The sequence below is a fragment of the Bubalus bubalis genome, chromosome 22 (genome assembly GCF_019923935.1).
Source record: "Bubalus bubalis isolate 160015118507 breed Murrah chromosome 22, NDDB_SH_1, whole genome shotgun sequence".
NCBI lineage: Eukaryota > Metazoa > Chordata > Mammalia > Artiodactyla > Bovidae > Bubalus > Bubalus bubalis.
Window position 1 is genome coordinate 13013508 of NC_059178.1, and position 21124 is coordinate 13034631.

Consider the following 21124-nt stretch of genomic DNA (forward strand, 5'->3'; position numbering starts at 1 on the left):
TAACCAAACCTAATGAATCTCGATGAATAAATGTCTCGTCTATACCTGAATAATATGTAGTATTGTCCTAGAACTACAAACTTGTTTCGCTTTGTTTTTATATTGGAATATCCTTGATTACCTCATTTCACTTCCCTGGTGGCTCAGATGGTAAAGAGTCTGCCTACAATGCGGGAGACCAGGGTTCAATCCCTGGGTTGGGAAGATCTCCTGGTGAAGGAAATGTCAACCCATTCCAGTATAATTGCCTGGAAAATCCCATGGACGGAGGAGCCTGGTAGGCTACAGTCCATGGGGTCACAAAGAGTTGGACACGACTGAGAGACTTCACTTATCCTTGATTAAGTATGTTATGTTAATTTCAGATGTACAGCGAAATGATTCAGTTATACTTCTACATATGTATTTTTTTTTTCAAAGTTCTTTCCCATTTAGGTTGTTACATTATACTGAGCAGAGTTCCCTGTGCTATACAGTAGGTGCTTGCTGGTTATACATTTTAAATAGAGCAGTGTGTACATGTCAATCCCAAACTCCCTAACTATCCCTCCCCACCTACACTTCCCCCTTGGTAACTATAATTTCGTTCTCTAAGTGTGACTCTGTTTCTGTACAAACCTCTTTTTAATTGACAGATATTAAAAATACATAATTTATTTCTGTATACAAAAAAGGAGAATTTTGACACGGCCCCTAAGCCTCTAATTCGTTTTCAGATCTTCTCAAACAATTTCCACATTCCCTTTCTCCTCCACCTTCCCCCACCTCTACAAATCTCGTTTCTTTAGGCTAGGACTCTCGCGAGATATCGAGATCTCATGAATTCTCCCATGAGCCACTGCTCTTCCTTTTCCGGTAAGCGGCCTGAGGTGAGTGTGTCTTCGGCATCTTTCTCTAGTGATGAATCCTCCGGTAATCCCTGCCATCCTGGCACTCTCGGCGCCAATTTCGAGACCCTCAGAAGGAGGACTCTCGCGGCTATTGATTCCTCCCTGGTGGATCAGTCCTGTGCGGGGGGACGTGTCGGAGCCTCCGGCTCGGCGCCCCTCTTCTGTCGGGCCTCTACAGGCCGCAGTGGGCGAGAATGGGGGTGACGAGGTTAGAGGCCGGCTCTGGTCGGTGCCGACTCCTGAGGGCCAGTGTCTCGCGGTGAGTGGGGGCCGTGAACGCAGCGCATTCGGGGCCGAATGGAGAGAAAGTTTTGGGGGGGAATAAGGTCAAGTCGGGTCGAGGTTTACTCAGTGGCTGAACGTGAGTTGAGCTACGCTTAACGCGGATAATACCCTAAAAGTGTGTGGAAAGCTTGGCTTTCTTGAAATCTGTGTGAGTAAAGGAGGTTACTGTAGAGGGAGCTTGTAGAGGGGTGTCGTTGGTCGAGTTAACTTTGATCTGAAGGATCTGATGCTGAGCAGGGCGCTGGGCTCCTCCGCACGGATACTTGGATCCAGATTTGGATGGAAACAGGCTGTGCTTCTTCCAGAGGGTTAGGGGAAGGGCATCCGTGCCACTAGTGTTAGTAGTCTGAACGCTGCTGTAGGCAACTGGCGGTTGTAGCTGAGATGAAATTGGATTGAGAGGAGGAGGGCTGCAATGATGGCATTTCTTAGGACACCTTTGGATTAATCATGAAAACAACTACTCTCTGAGCAGCTGTGGACAGAGTTTATAGTGCATAAATATTAAACTGTGAGTTGTTGTAAATATATGTTGACAGTTATTCTTGCTCCCAGGTGACCCCTAAAAATGGTGCGCTATTCACTTGACCCAGAAAACCCCACAAAATGTAAGTGAGCAAGCAACATTTCTTATTTGGGAGTATGAGGCACCCAGATACCAAGATTAACCAAAAAAATTTTTTTCCGGTATTTTTTAGCATGCAAATCAAGAGGTTCAAATCTTCGTGTTCACTTTAAGGTATGTGAATCGTAGTTATACTCTGAAAGAGTTGTTCCTTGAGTATTTTTTAACCATTCTAAAAAGGTAGCTGCAATGATGTGTTTCTTAGGACACCTTTGGATTCACCATGAAAATAAATCATTTCTGAGCAGCCACCTTTTAATCAATGCTTTGACTTAGGATTTGTGGAATTGGGTAAAATTACCAGAGAACTGCTTGAGAACCTAGTGCACAGATCAAGATATGGGAAATGTAATTGTAGCTTACAAGATAATGGAGAATATATTAACAGTGAATAAACGGGTTTAGGATTCACATTTCTCCACCTTCAAACCAAGCCTCCCTGCCTCATAACAGATTGTGTATTATGTTTCAAGAATGGGAAGGATTTGGCTCTTGATAAAGGTTGACACTTTGAAAATACTGGAATTTGTTTGAATCTGATTTTTTTAAAGGATGGTTAACTCACAGCTTACATTATTTATGTTTAGAACACTCGTGAAACTGCCCAGGCCATAAAGGGTATGCATATCCGAAAAGCCACCAAGTATCTGAAGGATGTCACTTTAAAGAAACAATGTGTACCATTCCGTCGTTACAACGGTGGAGTTGGTAGGTGTGCACAGGTAAGAATTCATAGTTGTCACTTAAAAAGACAATTTGTTAGGGGAGGGAGTAGATGAAGTAAAAATGGCCAATGTCTTCCTTTACTGAGGCTCCTTATGGTTGCTGTGATGACAGCCTTTGGGACAACTTGGGATTAACCATGAAAAAAATGTTCTGAACAACCTTGATGTTGGTTGAAGTAAATTCATCTTATAACATTGATTTAAATTGAGGGAAATTAGTAATAAACTCTCTGGTTTTGTTTTTTAGGCCAAACAGTGGGGCTGGACGCAGGGTCGGTGGCCCAAAAAGAGTGCTGAATTTTTACTACACATGCTCAAAAATGCAGAGAGTAATGCTGAACTTAAGGTATCCACACTATAAGCATCTTCACACATGCAACTTGGATTATTGACTAGGTGAAAGTTGTCTGGATCTGTTTCCTTGGTTGACTTGTTTTTTCTTTGATTGACTTGATGAAAGTAACAAAAGTTCCCATTAAAGTGGCTATTTTAAATCTTTCAATTTCCAACAGGAAACAGGGTTTTTTTATAAAGCATTTCAGGAGCATGGTCTGCAGTAATTTCAAGCCTAAGACTGTAGAATTACCCACACACACAGACATAATCCCAGTACATGCAAGAGAAATGCTTTTTTTTTTTTCCCTTGAGTATTTTACCAAGGGTTTGTAGTCTTGTGCTGTAAATGTTAGTGCTCAGTAGTGTCCAACTCTGTGACCCCGTGGACTGTAGCCGGTTAGGATCATCTGCCCATGGAATTCTCCATGCAAGAGTACTGGAGTGGGATTGAACCAGGTTTCCTGCATTGCAGGCAGATTCTTGACCATCTGAACCACCAGGGAAGCCTTTTTTATACTGAGGTTTGTGAACCCCTTCACAGGGTATGTTTAAATACAAATAAATACAGTTACAAAGGAACCATATGATTGACATGTGGTTTGTTGCCTACATTCATAATGGAGAGATGTTAAATTTTAGAAGTCAAAACAGCAGTGTGTAACTGAAAAATCCTGTGCCAACTAAACAGATTGATGCATTTGAGTAGTTATCTGTTACCTTTTTGCATTTGGAAAGCTGGGTTAGAACTGGAATTAATATAGGTCTGTTTAGCTGTAGCCCTTCTAGCTGCTAAGCCTTGCTGTTAAAATCAAGCTTAGACATAGATCCTTTGGGATTCCTGTAACTCCACTCCCTAATGAATACCATTTATAAAATAGGTGCAATTACCAGCACTGAGTTTTGGTAATTACTTAGATTTAAGGGAGAGGACTTAGAATGACATTTTCTTAAAAAATAAATATGCTATTTAAAGTCATAAGGACTTGAATGATACAGTTTGTGGTGTTAAGATAAAGGTATTACCTGATTTAAAAATTTTTTTAAATGTTACATGATTTTGCTCCCTTTTCCCAGGGCTTAGATGTAGATTCTCTGGTCATTGAGCACATCCAAGTGAACAAAGCCCCCAAGATGCGGCGCAGGACTTACAGAGCTCACGGTCGGATCAACCCCTACATGAGCTCTCCCTGCCACATTGAGATGATCCTTACTGAAAAAGAACAGATTGTTCCTAAACCAGAAGAGGAGGTTGCACAGAAGAAAAAGGTAAATTACTTAGTCTCTGCTCTCTTTCACTTGGCGTATTAGATTGTGGTTGCTGTGATGACTAACTTAGGACACCTTTGGAATAACCATGAAAGGAAGCTATTCTGAGCAACCGCCAACCTTTTATAATCATTTTATTTTGGCTTTCATAAGTCTCAAATTAGTTTTGTTTTTTTTTTAATCTTGGAAGATTATTTTTTATTTATTTTAATTGGAGGCTAATTACAATATTGTGGTCATTTTTGCCATACATTCACAGGAATCAGCCATGGGTGTACATGTGTTCCCCATCCTGAACCTCCCTCCCCATCCCATCCCTCAGGGTCATCCCAGTGCACCAGCCCTGAGCACCCTGTCTCATGCATGGAACCGGCACTGGCGATCTATTTCACATACAATAATATACGTGTTTCAACGCTATTCTCTCAAATCATCCCACCCTTGCCTTCTCCCAGAGTCCAAAAGTCTGTTCTTTACATCTGTGTCTCTTTTGCTGTCTTGATTATAGGGTCATCGTTAGCATCTTTCTAAATTCCATATATATGCGTTAATATACTATATCAGTGTTTTTCTTTCTGACTGACTTCACTCTGTATAATAGGCTCCAGTTTCATTCACCTCATTAGAACTGATTTAAATGCATTCTTTTTAATAGCTGAGTAATATTCCATTGTGTATATGTACCACAGCTTTCTTATCCTCATTAGTTTCTTAATAGCGAGTGGGAATTGCGTATTGTTCAGTGTGTTAAAACTGTGTGATTATATGCTGATGTCCACGCCTAGATGGCCATGTCCACTTCAGATGTAATTTATCTGGAACGGGGAACCTCCTCCCTGCAGTCCCTTTCTCCAAGAAACTTATTTTCAGTAAATGATTATATTTAGTTCTTTAGCCTGGAACCCGGGAGTGACTCAAATCCTAATGGATCTGTCTTCTGCTGATTTTCTCATATATTATTCTCCATCCTTTTTTGCCACTTGGTTATTTCCAGCTGGGCTCCAGCCTGTAGTCTTCGTTCTCTTACTGCTGTAATTGCCTCCTGGCTGCCTTTCTCTCCATGCCACCTCTACACCAAAGGACTCATTCCCTTTATGATGAAATTTCCGATTACCTTCATTGAAATACAACTTCCTCTTTAAGATGTGTTTATCCTGGAATCATTCTTCTAATAGTGCTTTTATTTTTTCTTTTCCCCAGATATCCCAGAAGAAACTGAAGAAACAAAAACTTATGGCCCGGGAATAAATGCCGCAAAAAATAAATGCAAATAAAAGTAAAAAGTGTTGGTTGTCTTAATTAGTAAATGTATTTCAAGTGTTAGCACAAAATGGATCAAATGAGTTTTCATTAACAGGTTGTTTTGCATCTTTTGGTACTTGGTATAAAATGGAATTGAGAACATGGGAAAATTTCTGACTCTCTATTCCACCTACTTTATTGAACTTAAGGCACCCTAAGTCTGCTACTAAAGTAGCATTTACTGTATTGAGTTATGCATCCATAACTGACTGGGGTTTTAGAGGCTTTTCAGTATCCCAAAGAGGAACCTTAGCAGTGGTTGACTTGTCACCTCCTAACCCAATCCAGCCCTGAGCTTATGTTGATTTGCCTGTTCTGGACTTTTTATCTAAATCACAATGCTTTGACTTAGCATGTTTTTTTTTTTTCAGGGTTTTTGTTGTGGCATGAGGTGTTAGCTTCATTCCTTTCCTTCTCCTTACAACCTCAGGGACCAGCCTGCCAGGCTCCTCTGTCCATTGGATTATCCCAGCAAGAACACTGGAATGGGTTTCCTCCAGGGGATCCTCCTGACCCAGGGACTGAATTTAGTGAACATTGGAGGACCTGCAGGACTCCTAAAGCAGTAGCATTTACTGTGCCACCTGCAATATGTGTGTGTGAGCTGCTCAGTTATGTCCGACTCTGGGACCCCACGGACTGTAGCTTGCCAGGCTGCTTTGTCCATGGAATTCTTCAGGCAAGAATACTGGAGCATATTGCCATTCTCTTCTCCAGTGGAACTTTACAACCCAGGGATTGCACCCTGGTCTGCATCGCACGCAGGTTCTTTACTGTTTGAGCTACTGCAATGTAGGATCAGTGAAAGTTTCTCAGTCGTGTCCAACTGCAACCCCACAGACCACAGTCCATGGGATTCTCCAGGCCAGAATACTGCAGTGGGTAGCTGTTCCCTTCTCCAGGTGATTTTCCCAATCCAGGGATCAAACCCAGGTCTCCTGCATTGCAGGCAGATTCTTTACCAGCTGAGCTATCGGGGAGCAATCAAAGACTAGCTGATTGTAGCTGTCCCACTGGGAGTGAAGGGGTACAGCCATTTTTTGTAAGATAAATCCCTCTCAAAATTGACAATGTTAATTTCCCCTGCTCTGGAATTTAAGACCCTTGTAGTGGGGAAGGAAGTGGCAACCCACTCTGGAATTCTTGGCCGGGAAATCCCACGGACAGGATCCTGGCCGGCTACAGTCCATTGGGTCGCAAAAAGTCGGAGACTTAGCGACTGAACAGGATGAGGAGCTCAGCCAGAGCTGCATTCGAAAACAGCCTAGCCTTCGCTGTGAAGCAGGCTTTCAAACAGGTGGTGAGCCGCTCGCAAACGCGCCAGCCTCCGGGCGCAGCGTCCTGAGTCTCCCTCGGCGACGGGGTACCTAGTAAAGCGAGCGCTTCCGCCTCGCCTGCAGGCTCGAGTGACGGCTGCGGCCGCGCCGGAAGTCGTCCACGCCCCCGGCGGGCGTCCCCGTTACGTCCGGCCGGTCGTCAGGCTGACGCACACGCGCCTTTGTCGGCCCCTCCTGCGGTGCCATTGGCTCGGCTGCGGTGCGTCCCTGCGACCCTCTTTCCGGAAGCGTGGATAGTGCCCGTGGGACTTGTCGCGGGTGAGCCGAACCGGGTAGTGGTCTGCGGGGGTCGGGTCGGCGTGGGCGGCGGCCTCGGTGCGCAGCGCGGCTCTCCTGCCCTCACGGTACACCACCCCCCAGCCTCGCGCGCCTGCCTCCCGTCCACCTCGCCCTTTGCCTGCCCTGCGCCGCGTCCACCCGCTCCTGCCTCTTTTTACCTCCGGATCCGCTCTCTGGCCTGAACTGTCGGTATCACTTTTTATTATCGTCACCCCCGTTCTCTCTTCTCTCCTGTCTCAGTCCTTACCTTTGACTCGGCCTGACCCGCTCTCTTGTCTCCAGACTGATTTTTGGAGGACTGATTCCTTTCTGGAGCTGACGTTTCCCCTCCACAGCTGCTCCCTGTTCTCATAGAGCTTCAGCTTTTTCCTGTTCCATTGTATTGGACTAAGTCGAATGAAAGAAATTCCTGTCCTCCAACAGTTTCGATCCATTTATCTCACTGTGTTGTAATATTCGAGAATTGGCTTGGAGACAGTAAATAAAATTTTTTGTCAATTTATCATAGCCACCTTTAGACCTTTCTAAGCCACAGTTTCTAGGCCTTTATAAGCCATAATTATGACAGAAGTAACTAGTAGTAATTGTTCTTGAGAGTTTATTTTAAACAATTTCAAGTAGGTTAGAAACGTGAATCTTGATGATGGAGCGGTTTCAAGTCATCGTATTATCCTTATGCTCGGTAGCATTGCCAGTTATTTTGAAGGGTTTCATTGCTTTTTAAACTTTGTTAGAAAGGGGAATAACATGATGATTGTGTGTTTTGAGAAGGGAAAATGGAAGAGCATTTAGCTAGGAAACCAGAATTAGGAGTTCTGGTTTTAGGCAGCTCTAGTTACCTAAAGTGTGGGCTTTGGACAGGTTACAACTTTTGAATTTGTTTTGGGTTTTTTTTTTCTTATAGTAACAGCACTTAAATAGTACTTACCATATTCGGACACTGTTCTGAGCTTTGTATTCCTATTATCTAGTCCACACTACATCCCTTTCATATAGGTACTAATATATATCTTCTTTTTACACATGGAAGAATTAAGGCACTGTCTGGTCAAATAACGTGCTCAGGAATACTGTCTAGAAAATAGTGAAAGCAGGTCTCAAATCCAGGCAGCTGCCCTGGTTCCTGCTTGATTATTATGCTGTGGTACTTGTAAGACCTAAACCAATCTGAAGCGCTTCAGATGAGATTCTAAAAGTCTAGTAGCCCAAAATAATGATTCCTTGTAAAATGCTGAAAAAGACTCATGCGTCTTTGGTTTATTTTGACCAGAGGATATGTTCTTTAAAATTTTGGAACAAAATGTTTTTGGCAAATTCCTAAATTATTTTAATTTAGCTCTCACGTGTGTGCGCTAACTTGGCCTCAGTCGTATCCGACTCTGTGACCCTGTGGACCATAGCCTGCCAGGCTCCACTGTCCATGGGATTCTCCAGGCAGAAATACTGAAGTGGGTTGCCATGCCCTCCTCCAGGGGATCGGCCTACTCAAGAGACCCAACCTGCATCTCTTCCGTCTCCCGCCTTTGCAGGCGGGTTCTTTACCACCACTCGTGCCACCCGAGACTAGAAGGACTGTTTTAAAGAATCCAGTTCTGAATCCTTTGTAAAATAGTGGTCCTTCCCTGATGTACATTTACGTTTTTATTTCAGATTGGATTATCTATATCATTCCTGGCTTGTATTGTGAATCATTTTAAATTGCCTAGTGTAACAATGCTTACTCATTCACCAGTAATTACTCCGAATTCCTTAATGTTTTGGTGACTCCTTTTCTTTATATGTAAATGGAAATGCTAGAGTACCCAACCTCACTAGGTGTTTTGAAGATTAAATGAGTTGATGTGTGTAAAGGGCTGGGAAGCCCTGTCTTTATCACCAAATTTATGGTTGTGAAACAGTAAGTGGAGAGTTTTGGAGGCAGGCTTATCTTCACTCTTATTTTCAAGTCTGCCACCTCTTAACTCCTTTCTCTTGTAGATGGCATCATTTTTATGAATAGACTCTTGCTTTATGATAGTACCTGTAGTGTGATTTAAGTTTTTCCTTCAGTGTAGAAATAGTCTTTTCATGTATTTTAATCTAGGTAAATTCCTTGAGTCATTAATCTATGATGAACTAATTTGTTTTTTCTGCTGTTTGTCACTAGTTCAGGAACTCACATCCGGGACAATGGTGTGCATTCCCTGCATCGTCATTCCAGTTCTGCTCTGGGTCTACAAAAAGTTCCTGGAGCCATATATATACCCTCTGATCTCCCCCTTTGTTAGCCGTATGTGGCCTCGGAAAGCTATACGAGAAACCAATGATAAAAACAAAGGCAAAGTAGACTATAAGGTAAGAACATTAAAATGCCTTGAATGGGTGGGGGTGGTACACTCAGGGTAAAATAGTGACTTTTGGAAAGTCAGGTTCTTAGAACCAGAAGCTTCATTAATATGTTTAAATTTCCAGAGGAGGAGAAATACCGTATGATATCCCTTATATGTGGAATCTAAAAATAAATGATACAAATGAACTTACAAAACAGAGACAGACTTACAAAACAAACTTATGGTTGCTAGAGAGAAGAGTTAGTTAGAGAGTTTGGGATGGACATATACACACTGCTATTTTTTAAATGGGTAACCAACAAGGACCTACTGTATAGCACATGGAACTCTGCTTAGTGTTATGTGGCAGCCTGGATTCGAGGGGGTTTTGGGGAAGAATGGATGCATGTATATGTCTGGCTGAGTCCCTTCACTGTCCACCTGAAACTATCACAACATTGTTAATCAGCTGTACTCCAATATAAAATAAAAAGTTCAAAAGAAAAAAAATACCAAATTCTAAATTTCTCTCTTTTTTAAAATAGGGATTTGGAATTTTCTATTTATGATTAACACTTGCTTTAAATTAAGGTTTTAAATAAATCCTCTGATTTATTCATTGGCTACTTGCAAGATAGTAACAGTATTTCCTATCTGGTAAGAGTAATGGTAAATAGCTAATAGAGGACAAAAGATGATTCTGATAAGCCCGTTTCTCTGATTGATAACTTTGATAAGAGATGTAATGAGTAGATTCATAGAGATTTTCTTCTTGTAATGCAGTTTTTTTTTTATTGAATATTTAGACAGCTGTGTTTTCTTTTGTGTTGGTGATTATTCAATTCAATCACCTGCACGAATGTAGCCATCCTGCATGTTTCCAGTAGGTTTTTCATTCTGAAGTTTGTGTTTTTAAAGAGGATATCTCTTATAATGTCTTTTTGTTGTAATGATATCTAAAATGTTTTTTCATTTTAGGGTGCAGACATGAATGGATTACCAACAAGAGGAACAACAGAAATGTGTGATAAAAAGAAAGACTAAACTGATTGTCCCGAAGGATCTCATTGTTTTAAAAATGGACCTAATACTATGAAGCACCTTCTTTGTAATTGTCTGTGATCTTTTTCCAAAACCAGAATTTGGGTTAGATATTAATAGTTTAGACATTTACCTACACTAATCAGGGAATACCTGGTATTTGTATTTAAAATGTAGCTAGTTATATTTAACAACCTCATTTCTGATTTCCTTTTTCATTAGTTTTCGTTTCTTTTATTTCAGTTTTAAAAATATGAATAAATATATAAGGTTTGTGCCAGTAGACATTGTTACTAAGTCAGTACCTAGAAATTCTTGGGGGCTCTAGCTTTTTTTATTCAGGCTCTTCAAATTTGAGGAGTGTAATTTTACTGTGAAACATTGCAGTGAGACTGTGCAGTCAAATGAAAGGTAGTTTTTGGAGATGATAATGACTTGAAATAAAGATGTAATTACTGTCCAACTCAAAGGAGTAGCTTATCTGTGAGAATAGTAATTGCTATTTATTGCTCTGAGGAAGATAGAAAAGAGAGGAATAGGGGAAACCTCTCTGAAAAATGGAGCATCTTTTACATAAATGTCTAATGTGTAATATAAAATTCTAATCCTTGTTTTGTTCCTTCTGTTCCTACAAATGTATTAAATACTGAGTTTAGCTTGTTGTTCTTTTTTCTTTTAAATATTTAAAAGCAAGAATTTTTAACCACATCGGAAAGCAGGATCGGAATAGTGTGATGGCATCAGGATAGTTACGGGGCAGTGATACTTTCTTCTTTTTTAAAAAAAAATTTAGATTGTGTCAGTTATTTTGTTCCAGAGTAATACACCCTAAAGTTAGTGGTTTTTAGCAACAATGATGTGATGAGTAAGTTACTTGCTGGTCTGGGCCTGTCCGCATGGTCTTTCATCCCTGGGCTTCTTCCCTCTACTGTTGAGATATACAAATATTCAAAGATGACAAGACATATCTTTATATAATGTTTGTTCTCTCTGAAGCAAGGAGAAGTTAGAAGGAACTCCCCACCTTGGGTCCCCAGTGAAGTCCTGGATCTTAACTGAGGCTCTGTTAAACTGTGTCTGGTTAAGTCATTGATCCACCTTGAACTTCCTTTGATAGAAATGAGTCTGTTTCAGCTTTTCTACCCCAGCGCACCTGAAGGATTAGATAAATTCCTGTTAGCAGCTAAATCCAGTGGATTAATTTGGATTGCTTTTTAAGGTATTAAAAACTATATTGTGAAAGTAGCAGATGTTCATAGTAGAGCAATGCAAGGACAGGTTAATGAAGAATGAATGTTCTTTCTCAACTCTTATTCCTTTATTCTGGCTCCAAAGATGGTAACCACTATTCGCTTTTCCTACAGGCGTCTAGCAACTTTGTTAAAAATAGTTTTTATTAAACATACCATTTATTAAAAACCAAATAATATTGCAAGGTTTATAATATCCTTATTCTCATAGTCCCCAAAGGATTTACTCATTTAGCTGTTGCTTTTATCTCATGACTTATCTTCATATTTCTAAGTGATACATGTATACAGTTTTGGGAGCTCTCAGCTGTAAACATTACTGACTTCTTCCATGACTGAGATATAGCTATTTTACACTATTTCCCTCTTCTCCCACCCATCCTCCAAATACTATTTTTGTAAATTTTGAGTCAAAATTTGCAAAATTTTACCTGTTGATCAGTATGTATATCATTATGTGTGCTCTAGATGTCTTCTATTTGTCCCTCCAAATCTTTGCTTCCCTCACCCTACCCTCACCCTACCCTCCTGCTTCCCTCACCCTACCCTCACCCTACCCTCCTGCTTCCCTCACCCTACCCTCACCCTACCCTCCTGCTTCCCTCACCCTACCCTCCTGCTTCCCTCACCCTACCCTCCTGCTTCCCTCACCCTACCCTCCTGCTTCCCTCACCCTACCCTCCTGCTTCCCTCACCCTACCCTCCTGCTTCCCTCACCCTACCCTCCTGCTCAAGAAAGCTGTACGGACTACATCAGCAGGCTTCCTGTGACCTCTGGGATCTGTTGGTTTGGCCAGTGGTATCTGCAGCAGGAGATGGGAGAGAGTAAAGGAAGGTGTGAGGTCAGGGTATTTTTTCCCTTGGGTCCTTCCCTTCAAGGTGTCTTCAGGTCAGATGTGTTCCTCAGCCAGAAGTCACTGAACCTCATGGTGACCAGCTCCACACGACTCCTTCCAGTTTCCACTGACCTCTCCCTCTCCTTGCTTCTTTGGCCCCAGGGGTGATGGCATCTGTTAGTACTGGCTCTGGGTCACTGCCTTATCTTGCAGGTACCATCAGCTCCTTGCTGGGACACTGATAGGATGAGCAGGTGACTAGGGCTCAGTGGGTTGTGAGTGCAGTGCGCTCAGTTTCCCTTCGTGGAGCATTGCTTTCCTGCTTTTCCTCTCCCTTTTCTCCCCCTATGCTTCCTCCGTTGACTAGTTGCTGCCTGGGTGCAGGGCGCAGGGGCAGTCCTTAGGACTTTTCTTCACCACTCCTGTGTTGCATCTCTTGTTCCCTGGATCCCACATCTTCCTCTGTTGGTTTACTCCTTCATTGCTCCTGAAGCATACCAATTTTTCTAATTCAGTACTGAATTTCATAAAGTGAATATAGATAATTTTGAAAAGTGATCGCCTATATCATCCGAATTCATTTAAACCTACCTTCCTTAGAAGTGCTGATCTTCTAAGGCCATTTCTACTTCTAGCAGTCTCACATTAGAGAGAGAGACTAGTGGTTCCCAATCTTGTATTTTTTTATACTACTAAAATATATATATATATTTTAAGAAGTTGAGCAGATTTCCCTGGTGGTCCAGTGGTTTAGAATCCGCCTTGCAATGCAGGGGATGCAGGTTTGATCCCTGGTCAGGGAACTAAGATTCCACTTGCCACAGAGCAACTAAACCCAAGTGCTGGAGCCTGAGTGCTGAAATAAAGAGCCAGTGCTGCCAGAAATTTCTTAAAAAGTTGAAGAGGATGATCCATAGTTAGGGGAAGCACACTGACTGAAACCGCCCACCCTGGCCAGGCACCATAGGAACCCGTTGGCATGAGTTGTTTTACGACAGGAAGTGCTGGTAAGGAACACAGAACTAATAAGCCTCCAACCGGAAGAGTTCGGGAAAGGTCAAAATGAGACACCACATGTCCGACCACCTCCCAGAATCCTCTCTGGCATTTGTCTTGGCTGAACAAGGCATGTACCACCAGAAAGGACTCTGGAGTTAGAATGATTGGCTAAAGACAACCCAGAAACTAATCCCATCACCATAAAACTCAAGACTGCAAGCCATGGGACAGCTGTTCTCCTGGGTTCCCTTACCCTACTGCTCTCCACCTGGGTGTCCTTTCCCAACAAAATCTCTTGTTTTGTCAGCACATGTGTCTCCTCGGACAATTCATTTTCGAGTGTTAGACAAGAGCCGAGTTTCGGGTCCTGGAAGGGGTCCTCCTTCCTGCAACATAGTTGCCAACATTTTATTTTGCCAAGTGGGACTATATTAAAAGGATGTGATTTATTATCACCATTCTTTCATAAAAGACATTTTGACAGCAAAAGAGTGAAAAGGAACATGGGAATAAATAACAATAGCCCATTAACATGAATACATTTATAAAGGATATCTTGTGTTTTCATGAGAAATTCTCCATTTTGGCCATGTTTTTCTTTTTATGGTTGCTGAAAAATCATCTATCCTTGGACTGGATTTGGTAGTAACATGTCAGTCTATATTATATATATGCTAAGTGTAAAGTCTAGGATTCCAAAGCCGTACCCTTAAATTGTCTTGAAATACTGACCCCCTGCAGAGCAGTCACAGTGGCTGATACCTTGTCAGACAGACCTTAGTGGGAATAATGGGGCAGAAGTGGAGAAGAGTGTAGACTAATTAACATTGACTTGTTATCAAGGTTTGATTCTGCTCACCTTCAGCATGACTTTTTATCTTAACCGAGTTTGCAGTAACTGATTTTGTGCTAGTTAACTGCATTTCCTATGTCTTGGACGGACATGTTTTCTCAGTCCTTTGAGGTTCTCCTGAAAGACTTGGGTTTTGTCATGTCTCTTTCATTATTGAGCTTCATTCCAAGGAAACAAGTGAGTCAGCATTTACTCAAAATGACCCCCTCTGATGTGTTGATCTGTTCAACAGATAGATGGGATTGAAAAGAACTACCCACTGATTCTAAACCTCTTGAGCTATCTGAAGCTAAATGTCCGGTTCACTTATAGTCAAAAGGAAAAGGGGAAAGGGAAGTTCTCTTGTGGTTTCCTCCCAACATAACCACCAGCGAGTTCTGTCCTCATGGAGAAGGCAATGGCACCCTACTCCAGTACTCTTGCCTGGAAAATCCCATGGACGGAGGAGCCTGGAAGGCTGCAGTCCATGGGGTCGCTGAGGGTCAGACACGACTGAGCGACTTCACTTTCACTTTTCACTTTCATGCATTGGAGAAGGAAATGGCAACCCACTCCAGTGTTCTTGCCTGGAGAATCCCAGGGATGGGGGAGCCTGGTGGGCTGCGGTCTCTGGGGTCGCACAGAGTCGGACACGACTGAAGTGACTTAGCAGCAGCGGTTCTGTCCTCAAAGTCATATATTTGCTAATAAAGCAACAGTTCCTTAAGAAAGAAAGACTACTGGTAGATGTATTTAAGTGAAGGGAGAGGTTAGATTGAGAAGGTATGACTGAGAAGGGCAGTGTATGGTGGAGTAGTTGCAAAGTATACTTAAATAGTCCAAATATTGAGCTGATATGGACCTTCAAATGCACCTAACCCCATCCTCTCATTTCTACTAAAACGGTTAAATTACCTAAAAAAAAATAACCCAGATGTGGGAACAGGGCGGGTTTTCTGCAGGACTGCTATGTACACTTGTGCTGTGTGCACTGCCCATTTTCAAAGGGTTCTGTTCACAGAAAACAATTGTAAATGATGCCCCGAGATCTATGCATAGCTCATCCACAGTCCTAGAGGTCCTGCTCCTGACTTGTAATTCAGCGGGTGAAGTTTCACACTTCCTAGGTGTCTTCATTTTCTATTGTTGCATAACAGAGTATCACAAACTTAGTGGCTCAAAACAACACGAGTTTATTATTTCACATTTTCTGTAGGTCAGCCATATGGGTATGACATGGCTGGATTGTCCACTTAGGGTGTCACCAGGCAGAAACCAGGATGTTGCAGTTCTCATCTGGGCTTCCAAGTTCACTGGTTGTCAACAGAATTCATTTTCTGATGTGTGTAGCACTGCGTTGTTCCCACTTTTCTCTAGTCAGCCTGGAACTACTCTTAGCGCCTAGAGCCTCCTTGTAGTTCCTGTGCATGTGGCCCCTCTAGTCAGCTCACAGTAGGTATGTTCGCTTTCTTCCAAGGAAGGCAGAGCACATCTTTGACTCTAAACTGGGACCACCAGAGAAAATGCTTTTAAAGGGCTCATGTGACTATGTCAATTCAGTTCAGTTCAGTCGCTCAGTCGTGTCCGACTTTTTGCGACCCCATGAATCGCAGCACGCCAGGCCTCCCTGTCCATCACCATCTCCCGGAGTTCACTCAAACTCATGTCCATCAAGTCAGTGATGCCATCCAGCCATCTCATCCTCTTTTCCTCCTGCCCCCAATCCCTCCCAGCATCAGAGTCTTTTCCAATGAGTCAACTCTTCGCATGAGGTGGCCAAAGTACTGGAGTTTCAGCTTTAGCATCATTCCTTCCAAAGAACACCCAGGGCTGATCTCCTGTAGAATGGACTGGTTGGATCTCCTTGCAGTCCAAAGGACTCTCAAGAGTCTTCTCCAACATCACAGTTCAAAAGCATCAATTCTTCGGCGCTCAGCTTTCTTCACAGTCCAACTCTCACATCCATACATGACCACTGGAAAAACCATAGCCTTGACTAGACAGACCTTTGTTGGCAAAGTAATGTCTCTGCTTTTGAATATGCTATCTAGGTTGGTCATAACTTTTCAGGTCCAAGTAATTTCCCTAATTTAAAGTCAACTAATTTTGGATATTAATTACATCTGCAAAATTCTTTTGCAGCAGCATTTAGTTTAGTATTTGATTGTTATTTGAGAGAAGATGTGTTTATATCAGGAGCCAGGAACTTAGGGCAACTGCCTGAGAAGCTAGTGGAGGTGATGGAATTCCAGCTGAGCTATTTCAAATCCTAAAAGATGATGCTGTTAGAGTGCTGCACTCAATATGCCTGCAAATTTGGAAAACTCAGCAGTAGCCACAGGATTGGAAAAGGTCAGTTTTCATTCTAATCCCAAAGAAGGGCAATGCCAAAGAATTCAAACTACTGCACAATTGTGCTCATTTCATGTGCTAGCAAGATAATGCTCAAAATCCTTCAAGCTAGGCTTCAACAGTATGTGAACCGAGAACTTCCAGATGTACGAACTGGATTTAGAAAAGGCAGAGGAACCAGAGATTAAATTTCCAATACCCATTGGATGGATCACAACAAACTGGAAAATTTTTCAAGAGATGGGAATACTAGACCACCTTACCTGTCTCCTGAGAAAACTGTATGCAGGTCAAGAATGCAACTGGATGTGGAACAACAGACTGGTTCCAAATTGGGAAAGGAGTACGTCAAAGCTGAATACTGTCACCCTGCTTATTTAACTTGTATGCAGAGTACATCATGTGAAATGCTGGGCTGGATGAAGCACAAGATGAAATCAGGATTGCCAGGAGAAATATCAATAACCTCAGATATGCAGATGATACCACCCTAGTTGCAGAAAGTGAAGAGGAACAAAGAGCCTCTTGATGAATGTGAAAGAGGAGAGTGAAATAGCTGGCTTAAAACTCAACATTCAAAAATCTAAGATCATGGCATCTGGTCCCATCACTTCATAGCAAATAGATGGGAGAAATAGAAACAGTGACAGACTTTTATTTTCTTGGGCTCCAAAATCACAGCAGATGGTGACTGCAGCCATGGAATTAAAAGATGCCTGCTCCTTGGAAGAAAAACCTAGACAATGTACTAAGAAACAGAGACATGACTTTGCTTACAAAGGTCTGTATAGTCAAGGCTATGGTTTTTCCAGTAGTCATGTACGGATGTGAGATTGGACTATAAAGAAAGCTGAGCACTGAAGAATTGATACTTTCGAACTGTGGTGTTGGAGAAGACTCTTGAGGGTTCCTTGGACTGCAAGGAGATCCAACCAATCTTAAAGGAAATCAATCCTGAGTTTTCATTGGAAGGACTGATGCTGAAGCTCCAATACTTTGGCCACCTGATGTGAAGAGCCATCTCATTAGAAAAGACCCTGATGTTGGGAAAGATTGAAAGCAGGAGAAGAGAACCACAGAAGACACGATGGTTGGATGTCATCACCAACTCAGTGGACATGGGTTTGAGAAACCTCCGGGAGATGGTGAAGGACAGGGAATCCTGGCGTACTGCAGTCCATGGGGTTGCAAAAAGTCAGACACGACTAAGTGACTGAACAACAACAGCAAATCCTAATTTGGCCCCAGCAGGAAGCAGACACAAATACTCAATGACCCCGCTCCTAAGTTCTTCCAGCATGAAGCAGAGTATAGCTCCACTATCCACTATTAGAAACTGCAGTGGTCTGGCTGTCCAAGTAACTTTTTTGTGAGGCATGGCCTCAGGGCTCCAAATAAGGAAAAGATGAACAGGGACTCTGTGGACTTAGCTGTGTAGCTGGGCCTTCCTACAGGCAGGAGGGACTTGAGAACTGAGTAACCTCTCACTCAGCCAGGCAGTCAGCACCCCGGACCTGAGGAGTCACATCCTCTGAGCATTCTGGCAGCTGGGTCTTATCTGACTGCTAAAGGCTGGCACTGCAGGGAATTCATCATCATTGCATGCAGGAGGCCTAAGGGACTGCCCATTCCAGTCTTCTGCACGGCTTACTAGCTGGCCAGTCAGTGTCTGTGTCCTCGCAGGTCCCTCAGTCTCAATTTCTCATCTCGAATAGAGAGACTTGGTTAATTGCCAGTGTCCCTTCCCAGTGGCAGTTTTATTTGATTATCTGTTCATCCAGCCTCTGGATGAATGCAGCCTCTGCTTGAATACATGAAGTTGTCAGAATCTCATTTTCCTTCCAGGTAGACCATTTCACTACTAGGAAGCTTAATTTTACTTCACAACCTATTGTGAAGTGTTTTTCAGGCCATTAAATTAGCTTTCTACATCAACTCTTTCTCATAGGATTGTCTGGAGATTTTAACAAAATACAATACATAGGTCATAACAACTTGTAAATGTGAGTGTTTAATTATTAGTATTGATCTTATTGTCAAAAAGTTCTTACATGGAACTGAAATCTGCAAGCTATAACTTCAGACCTGTGGTCCTAATTTGGTTCCTGGGCACACCAAAAATAAATGGGTCATGACCTCTGAAAACAGTAATCATATTTTTCTCAAGTCTTTTCTCGATCTCTTTTTTTAAAAAATGTTTATTTGGCTGCATCCAGTCTTAGTTGTGGCATGTGGGGTCCTCACTGAGTCATCAGGGATTTTCACTAGGGTGCTCGGATGCTCTAGGTATGGAGTTCAGGCTCAGGTGTTGTGGCCTGTGGGCTTAGCTGCTCCACTGCATGTAGATCTTAGTTCCCTGACTAGGGATTGAACCCACATACCCCACATTGCAAGGCAGGTTCTTAATCACTGGACCACCACGGAAGTTCCTCTCAAGTCTTTCCTTAATCTCGTTGTGCATCCTCGGTACTGTCACAGAGAAGGAGATGGCACCCCACTCCAGCACTCTTGCCTGGAGAATCCCATGGACAGGGGAGCCTGATGGGCTGGGGTCCATGGGGTCGCAAAGAGTCGGACACGGCTGAGCGACTTCACTTTCACTTTTCACTTTCATGCATTGGAGAAGGAAATGGCAACCCACTCCAGTGTTCTTGCCTGGAGAATCCCAGGGACGGGGGAGCCTGGTGGGCTGCGGTCCATGGGGTCGCACAGAGTCGGACACGACTGAAAGCGACTTAGCAGCAGCAGCAGCAGCAGCAGTGCTGTCTGCCATTTCACACTGGGCATGAGACCTCTCCCCCTCCTGATTGCCCTTCGCAGGATAATCTGGTTCTGGTTAATGTACAGTATATGTCCCTTAGGAGGGGCACCCGGAAACTGGCAGCTGTCATACATGTGAGTTGATTACCACCTGGATTATGTAGGTGAATTAAAATTTATAGAAAAAGGCATGCTACATGCATTACTTAATTTATCTCACAGCAACTATGACATATGAATGGGATGTTACTGTCTCCAGTAGACAACTAGTCTCAAACAGGTTAAGTGACTATTATGGGCTGCATGTTTGTCTCTGCCCCCCTCCAACCCCAATTTATATATTGAAGCCCTAACCCCAATGGGACAATATCAGGAGGTGGGGTCTTTTGGAGGTGATTAGGTTTGGGTAGGGTCGTGAGGGTGGAGCCCCCATGACAGGATTAGTGTCTATATTAGGAAAGAAAGAAACTAGCCCATCTTTCTCCACCACATGGGGCTATGATGACAAGAGCCATCGGCAAACCAGGAAGAGTGTTCTCACCAGATACCAGAGAGCCAGTGCCTTGATCACCAGAGGCTGGACTCCCCAGCCTCCAGAACTGTGAGAAATAAGCATCTGTTGTTTGAGCCGCCCAGTCTATGGTATTCAGTTACAGGAGATAACGAAGAACTGACCAGGGGAGTGACTTTCTCAAATCGTTCAGCTCATAATTATGGAACCAGAATTCAAAGTCAAGTCTGATTCCAAAGTCTGCTCTTCTTTTTTTCAGAAAAGTTGGAAATGGGAGCACTGTTCACCGACAGGCTTGAAACAATAAACTAGAGATAGTTTTGATACTGCTTGTGGAGTGGCCTTCTAATAGGCAGAGGTCTTTTTAGGCCCTTTAGTTTCTAAGAAGAGAAACAGCACCCTCCAGGTGAAGATTTGTTCACAGGTGGAATCTGTTCCAACTTGCTCCACAGGAAAGCTGCACTTTCGGACTTTGTAAACTGGTAGTTATACAAGATTCAATTTAGGAGGTTTTGAGAGACCTCTGGTCTACCCATTTGGCTCCACTTTATGACCCAGCCCTTCTTTCCCTCCTGTTTTTTGTTTTGTTTTGTTTTTAATAATTATTTATTTCGCTACGTTATGTCTTGCTTGCAGCTTTTTTACATGGGATCTTGTGTTGCAGCACGTGGGCTTCTGTCTAGTTGGCATGTGGAATCTTAGTTCCTGGACCAGGGATTGAACCTGTGTCCCCTGCATTGCAAGGCAGATTCTTAAGCACTGGTCCAGCAGTGAAGTCCCTCCTCCTGCTTTTAATGTTCTGAATTTCGTATTCCATGTGTTTGCAAGTCACTTTAAATACTTTGGAAAAGAATCTAAACAAACTAACAACTGAAAAATTAGTCCCAGCTCTTTCCCCTTTTTTCCATCATATCTAATATGAGTTTTCCAGAGTACAGGCAAGCTCTTTTAGTAGCCTGCTCTACTTAATGAATTTATAGTTATCTAATACCTTCTAGGATCCTTTTAATTTGAGCCATAACCTACCCATTTTTTAATAGTTTTCAGTCTATAGAATTTAAAAATCTTTAATCATACTTTTCTTTTTGGAATAGGTGATATGTTCATGAGGTACAAAATTCACAAGTTATAAGAGTGCACACAGAGATTTCTTCTTCCTGTCCTGGTTCCCAGGAACCCAGCTCACCTC

At 42.6% G+C, this 21124-nt stretch overlaps 2 protein-coding genes and 4 non-coding genes across 9 annotated transcripts; all 6 read left to right on the forward strand.

The window, feature by feature from the left end:
• Positions 1 to 806: 806 nt before the first annotated feature.
• RPL17 (ribosomal protein L17) lies at positions 807 to 5404 on the forward strand. The gene is made up of 7 exons (XM_006075241.3): positions 807 to 869; positions 1731 to 1783; positions 1874 to 1914; positions 2388 to 2522; positions 2773 to 2871; positions 3936 to 4127; positions 5328 to 5404. Exons 2-7 carry the CDS (start codon positions 1744 to 1746, stop codon positions 5373 to 5375), a joined length of 555 nt encoding a protein of 184 aa, XP_006075303.1. The 5' UTR covers positions 807 to 869; positions 1731 to 1743; the 3' UTR covers positions 5376 to 5404.
• LOC112581490 lies at positions 1586 to 1651 on the forward strand. The gene has a single exon (XR_003106070.1). It is a non-coding gene; the product is annotated as a small nucleolar RNA SNORD58 (small nucleolar RNA).
• LOC112581488 lies at positions 1985 to 2049 on the forward strand. Its single transcript, XR_003106068.1, has one exon. It is a non-coding gene; the product is annotated as a small nucleolar RNA SNORD58 (small nucleolar RNA).
• LOC112581491 lies at positions 2623 to 2685 on the forward strand. Its single transcript, XR_003106071.1, has one exon. It is a non-coding gene; the product is annotated as a small nucleolar RNA SNORD58 (small nucleolar RNA).
• Positions 4177 to 4240, forward strand: LOC112581489. Its single transcript, XR_003106069.1, has one exon. It is a non-coding gene; the product is annotated as a small nucleolar RNA SNORD58 (small nucleolar RNA).
• A 1461-nt stretch (positions 5405 to 6865) lies between the features above and the next one.
• Positions 6866 to 11050, forward strand: C22H18orf32 (chromosome 22 C18orf32 homolog). Of its 4 annotated transcripts, none has more exons than XM_006075238.4 (3): positions 6866 to 7024; positions 9192 to 9379; positions 10333 to 11050. In XM_006075238.4, exons 2-3 carry the CDS (start codon positions 9215 to 9217, stop codon positions 10396 to 10398), a joined length of 231 nt encoding a protein of 76 aa, XP_006075300.1. In that variant the 5' UTR covers positions 6866 to 7024; positions 9192 to 9214; the 3' UTR covers positions 10399 to 11050. The 4 variants fall into 4 exon arrangements, with proteins under 4 accessions (XP_006075300.1, XP_025129524.1, XP_006075302.1 ...); XM_025273739.3 differs by having other exon boundaries at positions 6899 to 7038; XM_006075240.4 differs by having other exon boundaries at positions 6972 to 7110.
• The last annotated feature ends 10074 nt before the right edge of the window (positions 11051 to 21124 follow it).